At 37.6% G+C, this 21,869-nt stretch overlaps 2 protein-coding genes across 6 annotated transcripts in view; both read right to left on the bottom strand.

Annotated features, from left to right (window-relative positions):
- dlg3 (discs, large homolog 3 (Drosophila)) overlaps nt 1-5,005 on the bottom strand; it is a 184,615-nt gene extending 179,610 nt beyond the window's left edge. The window contains exons 1-2 of the mRNA XM_077531147.1: nt 4,503-5,005; nt 3,687-3,818 (exon numbers count right to left, since the gene is read on the bottom strand). Of these exons, the coding sequence (XP_077387273.1) occupies nt 3,687-3,818; nt 4,503-4,518 (148 nt within the window). The 5' untranslated portion in view covers nt 4,519-5,005. The remainder of the gene's footprint in view (nt 1-3,686; nt 3,819-4,502) is intronic.
- A 2,005-nt stretch (nt 5,006-7,010) lies between these two features.
- The window catches only part of gdpd2 (glycerophosphodiester phosphodiesterase domain containing 2), a 24,559-nt gene continuing 9,700 nt past the window's right edge, over nt 7,011-21,869 (bottom strand). For 4 of the 5 annotated variants that reach the window (XM_077531156.1, XM_077531159.1, XM_077531154.1 and 1 more), the window contains 14 exons: nt 17,395-17,498; nt 17,204-17,297; nt 17,046-17,105; nt 16,861-16,959; nt 16,682-16,775; nt 15,199-15,344; nt 14,911-14,993; nt 13,736-13,895; nt 13,379-13,585; nt 12,243-12,391; nt 9,341-9,488; nt 9,098-9,180; nt 8,975-9,015; nt 7,011-7,713 (listed from right to left, as the gene is read on the bottom strand). In XM_077531156.1, coding sequence (XP_077387282.1) covers nt 7,643-7,713; nt 8,975-9,015; nt 9,098-9,180; nt 9,341-9,488; nt 12,243-12,391; nt 13,379-13,585; nt 13,736-13,895; nt 14,911-14,993; nt 15,199-15,344; nt 16,682-16,775; nt 16,861-16,959; nt 17,046-17,105; nt 17,204-17,297; nt 17,395-17,498 — 1,539 coding nt within the window. In that variant the 3' untranslated portion in view covers nt 7,011-7,642. The remainder of the gene's footprint in view (nt 7,714-8,974; nt 9,016-9,097; nt 9,181-9,340; nt 9,489-12,242; nt 12,392-13,378; nt 13,586-13,735; nt 13,896-14,910; nt 14,994-15,198; nt 15,345-16,681; nt 16,776-16,860; nt 16,960-17,045; nt 17,106-17,203; nt 17,298-17,394; nt 17,499-21,869) is intronic. The other variant, XM_077531158.1, reaches the window with a different exon arrangement.

Here is a 21,869-nt window from a genome sequence, read left to right as displayed (position 1 = left end):
TGGAGTGGAAAAATCTTTGGTCCCAAGCTCATCTTTTTATTGCCGTGTTTATTTTCAATGTTTTTCCATTGTATTTCTAATTATTAGAATTTTTTAACTCAATGTCACAGATACAATTCAATTAACCGAGCACAACGAAGGGATTGTTTGTAAACAAGTTGGCGGCTTAGTTTCAAGCCACCCGCGCCTAACCACGTGTAACGCATTGCTTTAAATCACGTTAGAGTAAATATGTCATTATCATGATATTGTGGGGAGGTTGGCGTAACAAAAAAGGTCACAATATTGTAAAAATATATGCTTTTGTACATAACAGCAATGCATATAAACAACTTATAATTCCTAATAACACTTAATATTGAGGCACTTACTTACTTGGTTCACAAGCATATTACATATCCCCTCCATTTGACCATTAGCGTGGATTTGAAACATAGAAAAGGGCCAAAACATGCCTTGTGAAAATTAAACGGCACTTATAAAAAATTTAAAAAAATAATAATAATAAAAACCTAGCCACCAGAGGGTGTTAGAACTGCACAAATGCAAATCAACCTGACATCTTTTTTAACAGATGGCTCTTAGTATTGTGATATGAAGACGACATATTGTTGTAGTAGTTTTAATATCGCGATATCACGATATTATTGTTATTTTTACGTCCCTAATGAGCCATTAAGGAAAGATGACTTAGCTGCTGGTTAATTCTTTTCATTTGAAAGGGAACTAGAAGACCATTTCATATACATACGTCTGCTAGTATTAGTGACAATATCTAGCCGATATTTGAGAGAATAAAATTCTGATAACCAATCAATTAGCTACTTAATAAAAAAATAAATACTTAATAACAGTTTACGATTGTCCCCAGTTTAAGTTCCTAATGTTGAAATGTATTGATTCTGATGATCAACTATTTACCTTATCACCTTTTCAAAATAAGCTAGCGTAGCATATCTTTAGCAAAACAGATGGAATGGTTTTGGTGTATTGAATTAATAATAAATTGAAGTTGAAGAATGTCAGCCCTTGGAAGAAAAAAATCTGGATGTCCTGTCCCCGATATTGAAGAAGCCTTCTGTAAGAAAGTCTACATATGCGTATTATGTGCATTGTGGGAGTTGTCACATTTATTCAAACGGATGACTACTGCTCTCTAGAAGTTGGTGAGTCAACAGTGTGCTCTGACAAAGGAGGCCGATTGTTGTCCACCACCCAGTCCAGGAAAGAAAGAAAAAAAAATCATGACATGAAAAGTCTGATCTTATTATTCTATAGATAGACTGCGTTAATCGGCAATATACTTAACACACAGGCATTGTGTGCTCTTGTGAATGCTCTCTTTCATAACCGTCGAGACATGTAGACTCACTTTTTGTAACCCCCGTCGACATCCTGCGACTGCCCATAACAACATCTACATTTTACGGCGGTGGACTCCACAGGGAATATAATCCAAACACAACCGCGATGGGTGGAAAAACCACTCGATAGTGCCTCTTTATGCTCGGCTACTATGTGCTGCTGCTCCACGTGCTCTAAAGTAGACGTTGTTTGAAGAATTTGTTTAGAATTATCCTAACAAGCTGTCATTACCGTTAACCTTCCTATTGTGTTTCGCATTATAGGTGGGTTTCATGTGACGTCATGACAAGCGCCCAACCTCAGATGGGGGGCAGAAAGTAATTTCCCCATAGGAAAGAGCTGAGAAAATGCCAAAGTTTTTTGTTGTTTATGGCTGTAGCAACCGGTCTAATCGAAAAAAAAAAAAAAAAAAAAAAAAAGAGAGCTACTTTCGCGGCCCGCAAGTTGTAACCCAAAAAGGTGATTAAAAAAAATAAAAATACCGAAAGAAAACGGCAGACCTGGATTAAAAACCTCCGTCTGAAATCCGGGTCAGCAAAGTTGGACAACGCTCGTATATGCAGTGATCACTTTGTGAAACATAAGGATACAGTCATACTTATATAGCTGAATAAAACTCTCAACGGGCCGGTGTGAAATTACCGGAAACGTAGCTAACCGTAATAATACTATGTGGAGTTTGTTCTACAACTTGTGTGTCCATGCTAGGTGGCTGTGTCTTTGTTTTTAGCAATGCCAGCTACGTTAGCTTATCACAACGAGTGGTTCTTAAATTGAGGTCCTTCTTCCAGGAAGGGCATAACATAGGTTAGACCTCTGAGAATGGTTAACCTAGCAACACAGAAAATAGCAGGTAAAGTAACAGTAAGCCAGCTAGCTTGTAGCCTGATGCCAGTGGTACTGTCATGTACATTTGAGTTGAAAAGAGACTTACTCACCCGAACAAAAAAAAGACGGCAGTCATTTAGTGCTTCTTTTGATCTGACCCAACCACACACGAAATAGTTGTAAGCCTCCAGGCTTTTATACGCCGTCATTTGGCTAACGGTGTATTACGATGTCTGAAGGACGAGGTCGATGACGATGTCGATTGCCTTCACACCAGGCAAATCCGACACAAGTTCAGAAAAATCTCTTTTCTTCAGAGTGTAAGAATAATATCTGACATATTGAGGTATTTTTAAAGTCTGTCAGTTACGTCCAGGCTCACCCAACTCTTTTGCATAGTCGCTTTCCATCATTTTCAATGGGTGTTCCCTACTTCCTGAACCCCAGTTGAATTTCGCGCGCCACCAGAATCACGTGATTGCAACACACCTATACGTTAGCATTAAGCTAGTGGACTTTATGTACAGTTGACCATTTTGTTTTACAGTACCCTTCAACGAGGAGTGGCCAAAAAACTGCTTATTTGAAGAACAGCGCGAGTGAGAACACGAGTACTAAAAAGTTCGACTCATATTTTATTATTAAAGGCCCAGTATGCCGGTTTCACTCAGGAAAATGCACTTTTTAAATACAGGATGTACACACTTTAACTTTCTCTCAGTCTATACATCTGGGTTTATGTTAATCTTTGGTGGTGATTTCGTCCTAACCCCCTGTCCCACCCCCCCCAAGCCTGTATTTCGTCATGTTGTGTTTGTTTTGTAAACAGCGGGAGGTTTCTGTGGAAAGACAGCCAATCGCAGAGCTGGGGGTGGCGTGTCGCAAACGGGGCCGGACGAACGTGTCGGCTGCGTGACGTCACTCCCGCGGCAATTTAAAAGCACGCACGGATTTTTTTTTTTCACTCACTCACTCACTCATAGAAGCTTAAGTGTGTGAATGAGTGAGTGAAGAAAAAAAATCCGTGCGTGCTTTCAAATTGCCACGGGAGTGACGCCACGCAGCCGACGCGTTCGCCCGGCCCCGTTTGCGACACGCCACCCCCAGCTCTGCGATTGGCTGGAGGTGTGTAAACACTGCCTTTCCACAGAAACGTCAACTTTTTCCCATTCATTTTCAATGGGACAGACATTGAACTTTTGCTTGGTGGGACAGTTGGTAAAGTGCATTGTCCAGTAATCAGGAGGTCATAATTTCACAATTTATCTCTCAATTTACTTCATAAGCATTTCACATGCATTCAAAAGCTTAGCATTCAGCTTTCAGCATTCCCGTGCAATTTCTCCAGAAATTGCACTTCGCCTAGTAGTTTTAATTTGAAATAAACGCAATGGCTCAATAAAATGTAGGAAAATCTGCTGTAGCGTTTGTATGGCTTCTCAGGACAATAATGTGTTTAAATGTGTAAATATATATATATATTCTCTCCTTACCAAGAAGCGCTTGGAAGAGTTGGCTGCCCAAGATGGCGGACACTTTGCCCACGCTGGTCTTGAGGGCCTGCTCGTCTGGACTGGTCAAGCTGGCCTGGTAGCGTCTGAGGAGACCCGCTGCTCGCTCAGTGTCTACGGCAACAAAACAAGTTACTTTGGCGGCCTAACTCTGCACCTGAGTCCTCGATTTTGCCATAGCCTGACACCTACTCCTGAACATGTAAATTATGATACGATTGACGATTTATTTTCCTTTTCTCTTTTTTAATTAACTGCAACTTGTATTTTATACTTGTGATGTGTTTATATGTTCAATAAAACCCAATCAATACAGGAGGCCTACATAAAAATTCAACATTACAGTTGACATCTGTTGGCGGAAATCAGCGGCTGCGAACTTCTGCAGATTACACTTTTCCTTTTCAGCTGCTTTATTCACACAGAGGACACCTGAACGCACCACCATCACTTACCACCACCAACCTGTCTTTAAACGTTTCTAAAGTTCAGCCAATGACAAAGCTTGTTTTCACATCCTTGAAGTTCAAATTTTGGAGATATGCCTAGAGCTCCCCACAAAAATGTCAAGCGAACAGTATAAATCTGCTTCGCTGTGAACGCCATCGGCATATTCGACACTTTATCCTCCATCTGAAGTATTCGCAAGGAACACACCTGAACGCACCACTAAAGCACCTGAACGCACCATCATCATGTCTGTACATTTCCAGTTTGGACGAAAAGACCAACAACCACAAAAAAAAACAAAAAAAAAAACTTGATGACACGTCATGAAAGTTGTCAACCGCCACTCACCGTATTTGTGCACCATGCCGTCTCCAACTTCATGAATCCCCACGCGTCAAAAGATGGGATTTTTTTTTTTTTCGTTTCGTTTTAGAAGGCGAAAAAATAGTCAGTAACGGTCGCTAGCTTAAGAAAAAAATAGAGCTCTTTCTTCTTCCAGCCCAAAAAAATGTACTCACTGGTGCAGACGTCCTCTCATTTGCAACATGTGAGAGGAGTTGAGCTCATGACAACTTTTTCTCTAAAAGTTTGTGTCCAGAGAGACGGCCTGGGAGTTGTTGTGCGCGAGTATTCCTCCTCCTCCACCTCCACCTCCTTCTTCTCCTCCTCTTCCTCCCTCCTCTTCCTCCTCCTAGTCATGCCGGGCCTCCGTGGGAAGAGGATATTGTATCCTGCTCGGTCCTGACGGGTCCACACCTTCCACCGCACCGCACAACAGCAGCAGCCTGGTGGAGCACCGTCGACAGGCCGCAAAGAGGATCTGTTTTTTTTTTACGGCATGCTGCTCACCAGCACTGACGCTGTTGTGTTGGATTTTTTTCTCCTTTTTTTTTTTTGGGTCCAATGTTGGCTTTTTTTCCCCCCACCCTGCCGCAATCCACCTCGATGCTGGAGTTGGACTGGTAGCTGACTTTGGCGCCCTCTAGAGGCGAGATGGAGAAAGACAATGGCATGGCATAGCTGACCCAAATTATTCGCTCTTTTGTTAAATTTGTATATGAGTTATGTTTAGATGAGAATCATATCAGCATTTTTTTGTAATTTATTTTATTAATATTATTATGGATTATATTATACTATAGCCCACTGTATGGTTTGCATTGTTTTATATTTCATGTATTTACATGGTTCATTCGTTCGTGGTTTGTACCTGCGTGTGATTTCCTGTGAAATGTTTGAATTTCGCAAATTAAAAAAAAATCTACATGTTTTATCTCATAATGTTTGATTACTATATATATATTTTTTTTTTTTTTGGTACAACCTTTGGTGAGGGCTTTTACTTATGTTAGTCAAAAGTACATTTAATTACATTTAATAATTATCGTATTATATTAGTCTTCTTTGTACTGTTATGTTTAGTCATATGATCATTTGTGTACTTTACTGGGTTCATCTGTTCATTATTTGCAACATGGTGATATCTTTTTTTATAAATAAATGACTGTTAAGTCTATTTTTTTGGTGAGCAACTTCCAAAGCTTTTGTAAAAATAACTCATGACATTTTAAAACATACAATTATTCATCAGTTAAAGTTGTATTTGTTTTAAGTTTTGGGCTGCTAAAAATCTTACCTCCTAGCTGTCCATCCACACAAACTCCTTGGTAGACTATTTGCTGGATTCGCCAATTGCAAATTAGCAACATTGTCGTGTAATTGCATCGACAAATTAGCCATTTGACATTTGTCTTTCTGCTATGGTGGGCTCAGGTAAACATCGCAATCAGGACTAGATGAAAAAAAAGAAGATGTTTGATTGCACTGACTCATTTTCATAAAAGCATTCACTTGATTATGAATGTGTGGAAGAGTGAAAAACAAACTTTGCCGGATCTCAAATCTTTAGGGGGCTCAATTTTATTACCCGAGATGTTTAGGCTGTCACTATCAGATCTTTTTTTTTTTTTTTTTTTTTTTTTTTTAAGAATAGATTATTGTATTGATGATTCCATCAATTAATCAAATAAACGGTTACATTTTATGAGCAAATTGTTGTTGTCTATTTGGAAATGTTTAGTGATAAAACAACTGAACACCAATTATGCAATATAATAATAATAATGAGTGACTTCATGTGTCAATCCATGGCTAGAATGAAAAGAGCTTGGCTGGCCAAGTGACGCAATCGAGGGCAAGCAAAAACAAACAAAAAGAAAAGAAAAAAAACAAACAAAGCTAACGCTATGTGAACTAGGAAACAAAAAACTATATATTTTAATATTTATGATTGTATTTTCAGTGAATTTCATTTGCGGTGGTGCCACTAGTAATTATTAGTGGTGCGCCGGTTCCCTCTAGTGCTAACTTGAAAATACAGCAAGCAGCCATGCTATTTATTATAAGTACACAGTCAGTACACAGTTCAAGTGGGCTTAAAGTCTCATGCAAATAAAAATCGCACTTGATATTGTTAAAATGTATTGCACATAATTTTAAATAAAAACGTAGTTAGTTAATTGTGAATGTACTGAAAAGGTCACTACGAATGAAGTCTACATGATAATCTAAATTTATTTATTTTTTTAATTGTCTTTGTTCTTTGACATTTTCATTTAGCTTTAACATAAAATAATAAAGTTTTTATTATTATTATTATTAGTAGTAGTAGTAGCAGTAGCAGTAATGACAATTTTGAAATTTGCCCAAAGCAAAGCAAACAATGAAAGCCAATTTTGACTCAGGTCAAATGTTTGAAAGCAGTCAGCGACAGGACTTATGGATGGATCATGTCATTTTGCCGCTCGGAAGTTTACATTCAGGTCAAGAGAGAAAAAAGAAGAAGCTTTAGTATGCTACGAATCTGTAAATCTGTTTAATATATAAACATGCTCTGCATTTCTATTTTGTTCATTAAACTGTAAGTGAAACAATACATCGTTTTTTCTCAAGTCACTAACAATGACAGAAAGCCAAAAAAAAAAGAAAAAAAGAAAAAAAGAAGCTTTTGCTTTTTGGAGTTTTTCACCTTCTACTTTTATACTTAAATTCACTATCAGCCATTTTGGAACTTTTTTTTTTTTTTCATTCTAGACCCACAGAACATTGTTTTCATTGATTCTAAATACACCGGATCACCCAAATGAAAGAATAGACTCTCTCCTTTCACCAAAGAAAAAAAAAAACAAGTTTGATTCTGCCCTTTTTTTTGTTCTTCTGTGATCAGCAATTGAATAAATTTTGCTGATCTCGAATCTAAAATGGCCATCAGTGCCATCTGCTGGTGGCTGTGCATCCATAACGTCGTTTCCAAGGTTGAGAGCAAATACAACTGCAGAATCTGCAGATGATGACGACACTGTGGCCTGTGATGAAGCATCTGGATTGACGACAACATCTGCGCTTCCCTTCATCATTTCACCAACGGGCCTCCGATGCAGTACAGAACGAGGAGCAGCAGTATCGGAGTAGCAGTTGTCGCAACACGGCTACATGGCTGGTAAGAACGACAGTTCCTTCTCATTCCAGGCCAGCAAGTTCTCACGTTCCTTCTTTGACACTGGAACAAAAAACAGGAAAAAAAAAAAAAAACATACATCAGTGTTATGTTGCTTTTGGATCAAGCAGCTTTCATTCAATGTAAGCCAGATAAATGCTCATTTGCTTACACCTCCAATATTTTGTAAAATACAAAACATAAAAACGTTCCATATAGAAATAAATCAATATTGATATTATGCAATATTCTACTACGCTAAAGTATTTTTTAAAATTATGTTATTATTAATTAAATTTTTGTTCTTATTCCTTATTTCCTTAATTTACATGTATATATTTTTGCTAATTAGAAAAAAAATACAAAATTCATATCATCATCAATATTAACAAATTATTCATATTGATATAATGGTCATTTGTTTACATCTCCAATATTTAGTAAAATACAAAACATAAAAAATGTTCCATGTAAAAATAAAACAATATTGATAGTATGATTGCAACATTCTACTACGCTATTATTTTTAAATAATTATGTTAAATTAAATGAATATTTTGTTCTTATTTCCTTAATTTAAATGTACATTTTTGCTAATTCAAAAAAATACAAAATTCATATTCTCAATATTAATAAATTAATTATTTTGATATTTAAAGAATCTACAACAGTACTGCGGACATAATTATTTGTGCTATTTGTTATATTATTTGCCCAGAATTCCAAGATTCCTGTCATTTCTGTTTTTATTTTTCATATTTTATGGAATACAAGCTGATAAAGAAATATTTAACTTGTTTTCTTTAGAACTTATTCAAGAACATTATTTTTTTATTTGGCATTTTTCTCATATTTCAATCATAATTTCATAATGATAATATGAAATAATAAAACAATATTACTAGTATAATGGCAATATTCTACTACGCTGTTGTGTCAAGTATTTTTTTAATTATTTTATTATTAAATAAATAGTGTTCTTATTCCTTATTTCCTTAATTTACATGTACTGTATATTTTTGCTAATTAGAAAAAATACAAAATTTTTATCATTATCAATATTTAGTAATTATTATTTAATAAATATGTGTGTTATTTGTTATATTATTTTCCCATAATTCCTATATGTTCCTGTAATTTCTATTTTTATTTTTCATATTTTATGGAAGACAAACTGATAAAGAAATATTTAAAAAATTTTCACAACTTGTTTTCTTATTCAAGAAAATTATATTGTTTTTCTTTTATTTGCATTTTTCTCATATTTGAATCATTTCATAATGATAAAAATAATTCCTTTGGTTATTTTTTCAAAGAAACATGCCTGCAAAAACTTCACCTTCTCTTTGGCAACAATGACTTTTCCTGCAAGAGAGAGATGACAACAGAATCATATAGCATCAACTTAAAATAACATATATTAATATCACTGCATTTATGGTCTTACTGCTGGACAAAGTACACGCCAATGATCAACACAACCGAAAGGACATCCACTGCAACCCACACGATTGTGTACGTCCGATGGGGCTGAAATGCACAAATTAGGATAAACGTCACGCAACGTGCCTCTCTGTGACTCCTCCGGTCTCGCTCTCTCGCTTGCAAGCTCGTCGTCAGCAGGTTGCGAGAGCTTGCAAGCGAGACAGCGACCGGAGGAGTGAGCGAAAGGGTCCGCGAGTCCTCGCACCATGATCCAGTCGGGTCGCCGCACGTCCCTGAGCAGGTGGCAGGCGTTGGTGGTGACCGAGCTGACCCCCGCACACCACAGCAGCGAGAAGAGCCACGACTCGTTCACCACCCACGTGTTCACCGACACGTTTCGACTCACAAGATCCCTGGCGAAAAACACAAAAACGGGATATTAGTACAAATTGACAGCGCAGAAAGAAAACAAATTAACTCATTCACTCCCAGAAATTTTCACTGATGCAACTTCCTTCGCTCCCGGTTGTTTTACTGGATTTGGATTGATTTTGCAAGGCCCACAGAATATTGTGTTCTATTCCTATAAAAACATGGAACCTACCAAAAAAAAAGATTATAATTTATTCTTTCATCAGGAAAAAAAGTATCTTTCTATCTGTTTCCGTTTTTCAACATTAGAATAAGTTTCATCATTATTCACAAATCTGCTAAGAATTGTCAGGAAATGGCCCTGGTTGAGCTCTTATACTCTGCTGCCACCTGCTGGCCGTTTTTGTAATTACGACCATATGTTTTTTTTCACCCATTCACTGCAGATGAGAAGCTGGGTATGCTCTAGCACAGTGGTGCCCAAGTCCGGTCCTCGAGAGCCCCTGCCCAGCCTGTTTTTCATGTCTCTCTCTTTCAGCGCAGCTGAATCTAATGATCAGCTCATCAGCAAATTATGCAGAAGCCTGATAACGATCCTGATCATGAATCAGGTGTGTTAGTGGAAAGAAACATGGATAGGGGTTCTCGAGGACCGAACTTGGACACCACTGCTCTAGCATAAACATGCACCTCCATTACATCCATCCATCCATCCATTTTCTTGACCGCTTATTCCTCACAAGTGTCGCGGGGGGTGCTGGCGCCTATCTACGCTGGCAATGGGCAGTAGGCAGGGGACACCCTGAACTGGTCGCCAGCCAATCGCAGGGCACCGAGAGACGAACAACCATCCACGCACACAAGCACACCTAGGGACAATTCGGAGCGCCCAATTAACCTGCCATGCATGTCTTTGGAATGTGCGAGGAGACCGGAGTACCCGGAGAAGACCCACGCGGGCACGGGGAGAACAGGAATGGCCGGAGCCTGGACTCGAACTGGGAGGCGGACATGCTAACCACTTGCGCACCGTGCCGCCCTCCATTATATATATATATATATATATATATCAACCTGGAAGAAATGCAAAAGTTCATTCAAATTCAAGGATAAATAAACATTGAAAAAAAAAAGTAAACAATTTTAGCCATTATGACTACTTTTTCTTCTTTGTATTTCTAGGCATTCTGGATGCTTTTGGCACTACGCTGACTCTCACAGGTCACTTTTGGTACTACAGAATCTATGCTCATTTCTGTTAGCCTGCCTGTCAATGGTGTTTTACATGATATGTTAGCATTACGCTAGCTAACTTGTTGTAAGACATGAAATAATTTTGGTTTAACATTTTGGGGCATATTCACTAAAGGTTTATGTCGCCTTTGCACAGCGCTAACTGGTAAAAATTGAGCAATCTGGGAGCGCCTAATTCACTAAACACGCGCAGATGGAGAAATCCGTCACTAAGTGCGCTAACAACCAGATTGCGCCACGGTGAGCCGGTGTTTTTTGCGCGTATGTATATTAGGTAATTTGCATACATTTGACGCAAAATATGCCCACCCCAATACAAATGAGACCCATCTAATTCACTAACTCCAGCGCAAATAGCCACACGGAGTTTGCGTGCGCAAATAACGTTTATGGAAAGCATGTCTAAACCTGCCACAACCTCGATCCCGGGATCATGACAGCAGTGCATGCTATTTGTGGTACAACATGCACAACCCTCTCTGGCTGATCACAGTGGGAGGGAGGGAGAGGGAGGGAGGGAGAGAGAGAGAGAGAGAGAGAGAGAGAGAGAGAGAGAGAGAGAGAGAGAGAGAGAGAGAGAGAGAGAGAGAGAGAGAGAGAGAGAGAGAGAGAGAGAGAGAGATTTTCTATGTTAGTTTAGGACACATAACGTAACCCGGGCTGATTGGCAATGGTGGGGAGGCATTTTACGATCATTTTTATGTGCCAGATGCATACTGTACGGCCATGCCAACCTCTGAAAATATATTTAAAAAAAACGATCGCACCAATAATTTGTACTTTATGAATAAATGACATCGTTGTCTCCTCTCTGCTCTGTGCAGCTTAATGGCACTCTAAACGCTTACTCTCGGTCCAACCTGGCTTTCTGATAATGTCATCTTTCTCACAACTGTGACTATACTACAATGTTCTTGGCACAAATCCATTGCCATGTGTGGTAAATCAGGTTCAAATTTGCTCCAAGCTGTCAGTTTTGTGGGCGTGTTTGTGCCGGTATATGATTAGCGTAATATCCTTCGTGAAGAGGTGGGTAACTCGGCGCAGACTGCAGGTGCAGTTATGGTGCAATATTTCGCACTATTACCGGATGCAGCGCATTCTTAGTGAATTATCCCACTGTGTTTAAATGTACAATGTTTAATTCTTTAATTCTTCTCTGTTTCACATGACAGATAAATAGACCTTATTTGGACAATTGTGCAAGCAAAAGTCTTCTTTTCACTTCCTCAATTATATGAGTTTCTCACTTTTTGCCAGGTAAAGAGAGAGAACTTGTGCTTTCATACATTTTTAAGCATGTGGGAAAGGTGTGAAACTATAAACAAATTTTTTAATTTGGTCTCCCAATATTATATTTTACCTATATGGTCAGGGCTGGAATATGTCTCCATAATAAATAGGGATTCACGCTACAGTAAAAAAAAACAAAAAAACAACAACAACAACAACAACAAAACACACCCTCAAGGACTAGGCCTCACTGCTCCAATATTTTTGTGTGGAAGTGTTTGGTGAAGATCTCCAGTCACCATCGTTACCTGATTTGTGCTGCATTCAACGTGTTGTACTGCAGATTGAGGTGGTTGCCTCCATCTTGAAACATGTCGTGTTTGTTGTTGTAGACGTGGATGAAGCCCGGGGCGGCTCCTTTCACATAGTCGCGTTCTCCAGCAGGAAGCCAAAGGACCTGGACAAACAAAGTAGATAATCAACGGCTCGATAACGTTAGTCTGCATACTGTCCAAAGGCTTGGAGAAAATGCTTTTGCTTTATAAAGTCTGCAGGTAATCAGTTTGCTTTTAAAGCTAAACAGAACACTGACGTGGCTTCTATTTTAGTTTTCGTTTAATTTTCATCTGGGAAAAAAAAATTTGTGACGAAAGTTATGACGAAAAATTTTCGGCAATGAAATTATCACTGCCCGCATTTATGGTGGTGATTGTTTTCCAGACTCACCTGCGATGTGTGAGAATACACAAAAGAGAAATAATATAAAACATTTTAATACTCTATTAGTTCTAAACACATATACAAGCATTAAACACATTTCAGTTGATTAAAACTGCCATACATTTATTAAAACGCATATTTGTAGTGTACGCAAACAAACCGCATGATTTCATCGAATTAAAGACTGCTAGTTTTGTGCTAACACCCAATTCAAAATGCTTCAATGTGCTAACAGAAATTAGCTGAGAAATGACAAAACAAAAGCAAATTGGACATTTTATATCTTAACAAAACGTTCAACCAAGCCATATACCTAACATCTGATGTATTTTGTTTTATTATTATTATTTTTATTTTTATTAATGAAACCACAAAAACATCTCATGTCTACTAGCTACTACTAGCTTAAAGCTAACACAAATGTGCCTCTTCTTCATGCTGTTATTTATGTAGCAGCTTTTCCAGCAGAGCTCAATACTGCCTGACAAGTTGTGGCACAATGTGGTACTGCAACGAATATGTGCAAATTAAACTTCAACTTTCCTGTGTACTGTATTGTAAGAAGACATAAAAACAATTGCTTAAAAACCTAGCACCAGTAATGACATGGTATGATGGCAAAACACTCAATATATTTGTGTGTTGTTGCTTTATATTATATTGCTGGATAACTTGACTTGGAGTAGGATTGCAAGTGTGTGGGCAAAATGAGTTTGATGCCTACCAGGCTTGGGTCCACGTCAGACATCAGGATGGTCCTGACCACATCCACCGTGTCGTTCTCCTGGTCGGGACTGTACAAGTCGAATATGACCGAGACGTTGTGGCTCTTGGCGAGGCGCAGGAGCTGCAGTAAAGACGCGACGCTCTGATTCCGGGCCTCTTCTTTATCCTCCGCAGACAGCTGGGACAATGAGCGGAAAGGATCCATCTGGAAAACATTCAACGCAAATTATCATCAACGCAAACATGTGCAGGTCATCAGTGGTGGTTGTCAACATTTTTGTTTTTTTCCCCACCTAAACTCCTTTATTTACATATAATCCAACTGTTCGTCACTATGTACGCGTTGAGCGCTCACCTGTAAGAACCATTCACCTGCGTTGAGACGTTGCAAGTCCTTCCAAGTCAGCTCGGTGCTCGCGTTGAAATCTTGGTTGGGAAACTTCTCTTCGACGTCGGTCGTTCTCCTTAAGAAGCCCGAGTCGTGATCGTGCATTAAGAATGGAATTCTGTCCTTACTAATTTACAAACAGAATTAGGGAGGGGGAAAAAAGCAGAATCTTGAATTTTGTGTGAATCGGCTTAAGATTTGTTCAAGATGTATATTTGTCATGTGCACACTCAAAGCAAAATGGTAGAACTGAGCAATGAAATTTTTACTTTGCTAGTCAGACATTTGTTCAGTTACGATCAAAATATCAGCAGTATTTTGTGTGTGCTTGATTAGAAGTAAAGTCAAATAAAATTAAAAAGTTAAATACTTAATTTTTTAAAAATATATTTGGGAATAAAATTTTCAATAAAATAATACAAAACATTTTACATTTACTACAATACAATATGACTTTGTATTTCTTTTAAAATTAACTAAATAAACTACCAAATTTATATATTAATACATTTATTAAAACTATAACATACAAGTGTTAAATTATTATAAATTATTTAAAAAACAGAAATGTTTAAAGTATTTGAAATATTTCTTAAATAATATTTAAACCTACAGATATTTGATACCACTTTTTTTTATGAGTAGTACTCAACTCTTGAGTAGTAACCGATACAAAGTCAAGTCAAGTCAAGTCAATATTTATTTATATAGCGCTTTCAAACAGCCTTAGCTGTCACAAAGCGGTTTACGGAAACAACAAAACATAACATAAAACATTAACTTCAATACAATACAATCACAACAATTCAACATTTTTCCATTCCTACTACATACGCTTTGCTAACGATGCTTTTTAAATATTTAAAATTTGTTTTATTTGATTAAAATATTTGCTAATAAATACCAACATTTAAAAAAAAATTACCTCAAATCTTTTCAATTATTAAAATTAAAATTAAAACGTATTATTTTCAATTTTTAACATATTTTTATCTTAAGCTGTGAAAATAATATTAAAATTAATTATTAATTATTATTGCGTATTATTGCGTTATATGCGTTTGGACCAGTATCAGTATTGGTCCATCCCTATTTAAAACTAAAATTCTCAAAAAAAAAAAAAATGCTTTTCTGTTGAGTACCTAATCTGCACGTCTGTCTCGAAAGCCGTCACGCCGCATTGGAGGCTCCTCTGGAACGACATAATCGTGTTCTCGGGGGCCAGCTGAATGCAAACGCCACACATGGTGAGATACACGCACACATACACAATGTTGTGCCAAGTAACACAACGCCATACGGCATGCTCATCTTCGTGTGCCAACAACAAACGCGTATAATGTGTAGAGGAGGTGTGGCGTACGTGAACACGCAATGCCCACATTTGGTCGCGATGACATCATGCAAATACGGCGAGGACGCACGCTCACCATGGGGGCGCCTCGGTGGCCGATGAGCTTTGGCTTTGGAGGCAAGTCGCTGTGGTCCATCAGACATGGCGAGTGGATGAGTAAAGGACACAGGAGGACGGCTGCTGACACCGTGGCGTACAACGATGCCATCAGGAAGCGAGAGCCTGTTCAAAAGAAAAAAAAAAAAAAAAAAAGATTTGCACATTTGTTCATATACTGTACAAGAGTAGCTGTGTTTGCCATCCATATTTATTTATTGTCCTAAGGCACATATTGTTCATAAGAAAAATCTCATGGAACACCACCAAACATTTTTTTTTTTAAAGTATCGCTAGGTGCTGCTTTTCTGGTTAGCAAATCAGAATCCAAATGGGCCCCAGCAGTTACTTCTTTTGAAATGGGAAACGGACTGAGCAGTTCTCTGGCAGCAAAATCGCACTTTTGCTTGAATTAAACTCCTATGTAGTTCTTTGGCAAACATACCACAAGATGGCGACAAAGCACAACTTTTTTTTAAATAAATGGAGCTCATTAACCCACTTCCACATAGGCATATATGTCTAAATAAAGCATCTCAACGTTCCTTGGCACTGAGGTAATACTAGATGGCGCCAAAGCATTACTTGTGTTAAATGAAGCAGCACAACTCACGTCAACATAGTTCCTTGGCACAATGAAGCCGAACAATGGTGGTAAAACATTACTTTTCACAAAATGAAGTCCTCAGTTCACTTCCACATACATTCTTTGCACCAAAATAACGCAACATGGCGGTAAAGCATTCTTTTTGTCTAAACGAAGCTCATCAACTCAATCCAAAATAGTTCATAGTCACCAAGATGCCACAAAATTGGGACATAGCGTTACTTTTGCCTAAATGAGGCTCTTCAACTAATTTATATGTTGTTATTGTGGGAATGCTAAAGCATTCCCACATATGTTATTGTGATTTTTTTATTCTCCATACTTTTTTGCTGCGTAACAACTTCCACATAATACTTCCAATTTACATTGTTCAAATTTCAACTAGCTTCAAACATTCACGCCTCCCGGGGTATATATCTTCTGATTCTACATTACTTAAAGTATTTGCACAATTTAACATTTAATATCAACTTTTTCCCATTCATTTTCAGTGGGGCAGACATTGAACTTTTTCTAAGTATCACTTTCCACGCTCACTTCTATACATATAGCATATGGCATCATTACCAGGTGTCTGACTCTGCTTGGCGGCACAGTTGGTAAAGCGCATTGTCCAGTAAGCAGGAGGTCATAATTTCATAATTTATCTCTCAATTTACTTCATAAGCATTCCACATGCATTCAAAATCTTAACATTCAGCTTTCAGCATTCCCACGCAATCACTGCAGAAATTGCACTTTGTCAAGTTCTTTTATGATTTCAGGTATTGGATAAATATTTGACTAATGAAGTGTTTCCCCACATACAGTAAAAAAAATTGTACAATTTGGTGATCCCATGATGAGCATAGCGTACGTCTTGTTTTGGCTGTATGGAATCCCACGAAGACAAACGGGCTGAGCAGAACCAAACCTCCAACAGCACCGAACTGCAGGAAAGGAGCCGTCGCCTTGCAAAAGCATAAAAACACATCAAGCACATTCAGTGCAAAACATAATTCATATTCACAACTTATACATTGTGAATTCCTTTACCTGGAGCGAGAGAAGAACAGTGGGCCATTCTCTCTTCCACTGGAGGGATATTCCCGCGATTCCGAGAGCGATGAAAAGAAAACCGAAGAATAGAAGGCACTGGAAGGACAAAATAGCTAATTAAAAAAACAAAAACAAAAAAACAACATAAGGTGAAACACTGAACCAATCAGGACCCAATTTACCTTATGCAGCCAATGCAAGTTGAGTGGTTCTCTCAAGGCAACTTGGAACAAGGCAAAAAGCTAAAGAATAAAATCACAGTTACAGTTTCTGTGTAGAAATTTTTAATCAATGATCATTAAAATTCTTTGATCGATTCATTTGAATCAACGATTCTCACCAGCAGTAGCACACAGTAGCTGGTTAAGACAGCCGAGGTGATGATCACCACCATGAACCAGTTGACCCAGAGCTTCAGTTTGATGAAGCCGTTCCTAAGAAGAAGAACAATCGAGAAATATTGCCAAAAACAGCAGGAAGGGGGATTTTTTTTTTTTCGTGTGGCTTTTTTGTGCGATTGTTTTTGTTTACCAGTTGACATCCTCTTGGTCATTTGAAGTGACCAGACAGATGTACATCCACAACACCGACAGCAGAGTGATCAGAGTGAGGAACGTGAACCACCAGCATGCGCACTAAAGTGGGGGGAAAGACAAATAAGATGAATAGAATGCACACCAGCTATCCATTGATTTGGCTCAATTGATCGATCAATTAGTTCTCAAATTTGGTGAAACCAATTAGATCTCAAATGCAGTTGGCATTAAATCTCTCTATTTACATGTAATTTACCCCCTGGGCATTATCTTATTTTGAAATGACTTGGTTAGAACCATCAAAAGCCGAAAACCGGTCACAATAACGCCGAAGGGTTTGGAAATGTGTCGTAATGGAAAAAATATTGAGTAATCTAACGTAAAAAAAACATTAACAAAACTGTTTTGTTATGTATGGATTTTTTTTTCTTTAAAAAATAAATTGCACAATAAAATGTCAATTGACAATTAAATAAACAACTGAATAAATAAATTAATAATATATATTTTTTAATTAAATACATAAATAAATAATAAAAAATAATAATAATAATAATAATAATAATTCCATTGCCCTTTTGGTCCGGGACAATTTGTCTTAAATAAACAAGTTATAATTACAGAAAGATTTTATAAAACATCTGCCCAAGTAATTCAAGAAATACATGATCAAAATGTAAATATATAATTTAAACAAATAGTCTCCTTTTCTGCCATTTTTTTTTTGCTAATACACAAACTGTAGCTAAACAACCACATTGAAAGCACGAAGTTCAAAATATTTGCATATATTTATTATTTAATGAATCTGCAATAGAGAAACTAAATTATATCAATCAATCAATCAATCAATCAATCAATCAATCAATCAATCAATCAATCAATCAGTCAATCAATCAATCAGTCAATCAGTCAATCAATGATTAAAATCATAGCAGCCATAATGACACTTATATCCACACAACCATTTACAGAATAATATCCAATCATTTGTTTCATCTTGTTTTTTTTTATGAACGTAACATTGGCCTTAAAAGGTTCCCCACTGTATTATTATTATTGTTGTTATTTTTTTCACCACTGTATTAGACAAACCTCAAGTCATAACAGTATGCAGATATACAACTTGTCCACCCAATTGCAGATTTTTTATTTTTTTTTCTTCTTCATTTAGTCTCGTCTGAAAAGTTGACGTTTACAGTGGAAAGTGTTTCTTTGGCAAATGTCAGCTCATTAAATGAGCCGGACAGGCTGGAATGTTAATCTGGGATTGCATGCCGTCAGATTTCCAACGGTTGCTGTGGTGAGAAACACGAAGGAAAATGGAGCAAGTCGTTTTATGGCCGGGCAGGAACTCAGCGCACAAAGAATAGAAAGAAAAGAAAAAAAAATCAATTTTACATAATAAGTCTGCTTTGAGCATCGCTTACTGAAATTACTGAGGACCTTACGACATCTATTTCTTGCTATTTACTCGACAGTGTGTCTATATTCCGATACTAAAAGAATATTACAATAACATGTACAGTCATAATCACATATATTAGTTGTAGATGTAAATGATAAGCCACAAATTACGTAAGATTTATGCCGCGGCTGCCTTAAATCAACATGAGTTATGACGAAATGTTTTGTTGGTGGGGATATTCCAATAATCATTAATACTCCAATAGTAGGCCTTAAACACAAATACTATTTTTTATTGTTGAATTGTGATTATTATTGCTATCCAGGGATTTCCAAATGTACTGAAAATTAGTATTGATTGATTTGGGTGTCAAATGATAGCATATATACAGAAAGAAATGGGGGGTTCAGCCATTGGGCCTTAACCTGGATAAATGCATTTTTGGAATAATATTAAATGCTAAAATATGTTACAAATTATTCGAAGTAAAAGTGTAGTTTCAAACTAAAAAAAAAAAAAGAGACCATGATTGGTAAACACTGACCAGCCCCATCCATTAAAATGTTGCAATACAGAGACCACAAAAAACGATTTTGTCAACATTTTTAATTTGTCTCCTCCCACATGCTTTTAAACGCACTTATACTGACTAAAACACCTGTAAAAGTATTTCTTAGTGACTGTTCTTTCTTGCTCCAAAGAAATTGTTAAAGGGATACTTGACTCACTGAACCATTTTCAGCAGTGAAAAGTTCATATTTTGTTCAGAATGAATTTGATAACTTCATTATTTTTCATGTGCAATTAATGCCTTTAAAAAGTAATTGTTCTACTTGCTGTCGACTAAAGATGACATCACCTGTGCTGAAGAAGTAGCTAATGACCAATCATGGTTCACCTGTTTTCTGGGATTGGTCAGCAAACTGAGCCATGATTGGTCGTTACCTACTTCCTCAGCTCAGGTGATGTCATCATCAGTCGACAGCAAGTAGAAAAATTACTTTTTAAAAGTATGAATTGTACATAAAAAATAATGAAGTTACCAAATATATGGCTCAATGAGTCAAGTATCCCTTTAATTGCCGTATAACATTACCTTGAGCAAACAAAAAGAATTTGAAGCTGAAATAAACTGATGTGCAAAATCACGTCCCGCCTCTTCCGTGGCATATACCCCATTTGGTTGGCCCATACATACGTATCCGCCACAAAGAGCCATAGGATATGTACTATTATAGACCCTTCCAGCTGACGTCACTGCTTAGCTCCCACTGCGCCTCCCGGAGGGCAAATATCCCATAACAAATGAATGTTAGAGGATGAGGAGGATGGAGGAGGAGGATGAGGAGGATGAGGAGAGAGCTTGATTTTCAGCGAGCGGTGGTGGGAAATATGTCAAGTGTCACAAAAAAAAACAACGTCCCGAGTAGGACACTACATTACTGCAAATCATTGAAACCAGCCGTTTGGAGCCGTTAGCAAACAAAAAAAAATGCAGTTTGTTGGAGGGAAAAGTGGAAGTGGAAGCCTAAGGTATGTTGTTTTTGGTTGAAACAGTATGTCGATCACTACTTTCATGGTGTAAATTGTCATTCATGAAATTGTTTGTGTCCGGGTATACTTGTCTTGCTGTATATCGAAGTCTTCAAGCTATCTTAGCTTGCTAGCTGCTAACAAACAGACCGCATGTTTACAACACATTCCTCACCAGAGATCAAGCCTGAGTTAAAGTGTTAATTGTGATAATTGTGTTAAATCATTAACATTTTTGTTCAAAATTACATGTATACTTATGCAAAAAAAAAAAAAAGTATGAATGATTGTTTCACTAAAGATGTGGCACATTTGTCACGTCTGCCTCGAATTTACAGTCAGAGGTTAATGTTATGACCCAATGTATATGAAAGAGAGAAAAACTACCCGATATAAAATGATGAGCATATCCTCGTACTTTTTGTGGTGCAAAGCAGTTGCGTCGTAGTTCGGCGCGATAGTCACCATGCTCGTATTTCACTTCTCACTGTCTTCCGCCTGATTTAGAATCACTGCCCGCAGCCGAAATCACGGTCTCATCTGTCTTTGAGCCATTCGAGGATCCGTCGGCCGCGCACAAGTTCACCATAGCATTGATCGCTGATTTATCAACTGTTTGACCTGTTTTCTAGCTCACACTGTTTTCTAATTCACTCGCACTGACGCGCTGCCTTCCCACTGCAAGGGGCACACTTCAACGTGACGTCACACTAGAAGGGTCTATACCAGGGGTGTCAAACATGTTAGCTCAGGGGCCGCATGGAGGAAAATATATTACCAAGTGGGCCGCAATCGATAAAATAACAGTACATAACTTAAAAACGATTGCCGTCAATTATACGCAGATTTTCGCTGTTTGTGTGCCAGCCCTAAATTACGGAGCTCAACTGTAATCATATTGTTCCAAAAAAATAATGCAAATGGACCGCGGCAACACAGTGCTGGATGTGTTAAATCTACCTGTTTTGCATATATATTGTTCCCAGAATGCATTGCATGGCGCAGTTAATGAATGACGTTATAAGGACGCTAATCCTTGTCATATCCATTTGTTAACAGTAATTGAATTTGTGTCTTATTTAACACGTTTGTCAGTCTATGATTAAAAATACAACAACTACTACTACTACTACTACTACTACTAATAATAATAATAATAATAATAACAAACAGACAAACCGTAACTTTAAATTGTGTGTAAAATAATGACATCCAGGACGATTCCCCCGTACAAATTGCATTGCTCATCTGAGGGCTCCTTGCGAAGTTACAAATTTTATATATTTTGATTGTGGCCGACAGATGAATTAGTCCGACATTACAATTTTTATTTTTATTTTTTTTAAACTTTACAAAATCATCTCGCGGGCCGGATTAAACCCCTTTGCGGGCCTGATCCGGCCCGCGGGCCTTATGTTTGACACCACTGGTCTATACTTTCTTCTAACAAAAACAAGCTACCTTCATGCTAACAAACATTACAAAACGCCTTAGATGGGCTAACGTAAATCAGCATGTAAGTTAGAGTA

This window comes from Festucalex cinctus, chromosome 9 (genome assembly GCF_051991245.1).
Source record: "Festucalex cinctus isolate MCC-2025b chromosome 9, RoL_Fcin_1.0, whole genome shotgun sequence".
NCBI lineage: Eukaryota > Metazoa > Chordata > Actinopteri > Syngnathiformes > Syngnathidae > Festucalex > Festucalex cinctus.
This window is presented reverse-complemented; position numbering and strand designations above follow the sequence as displayed.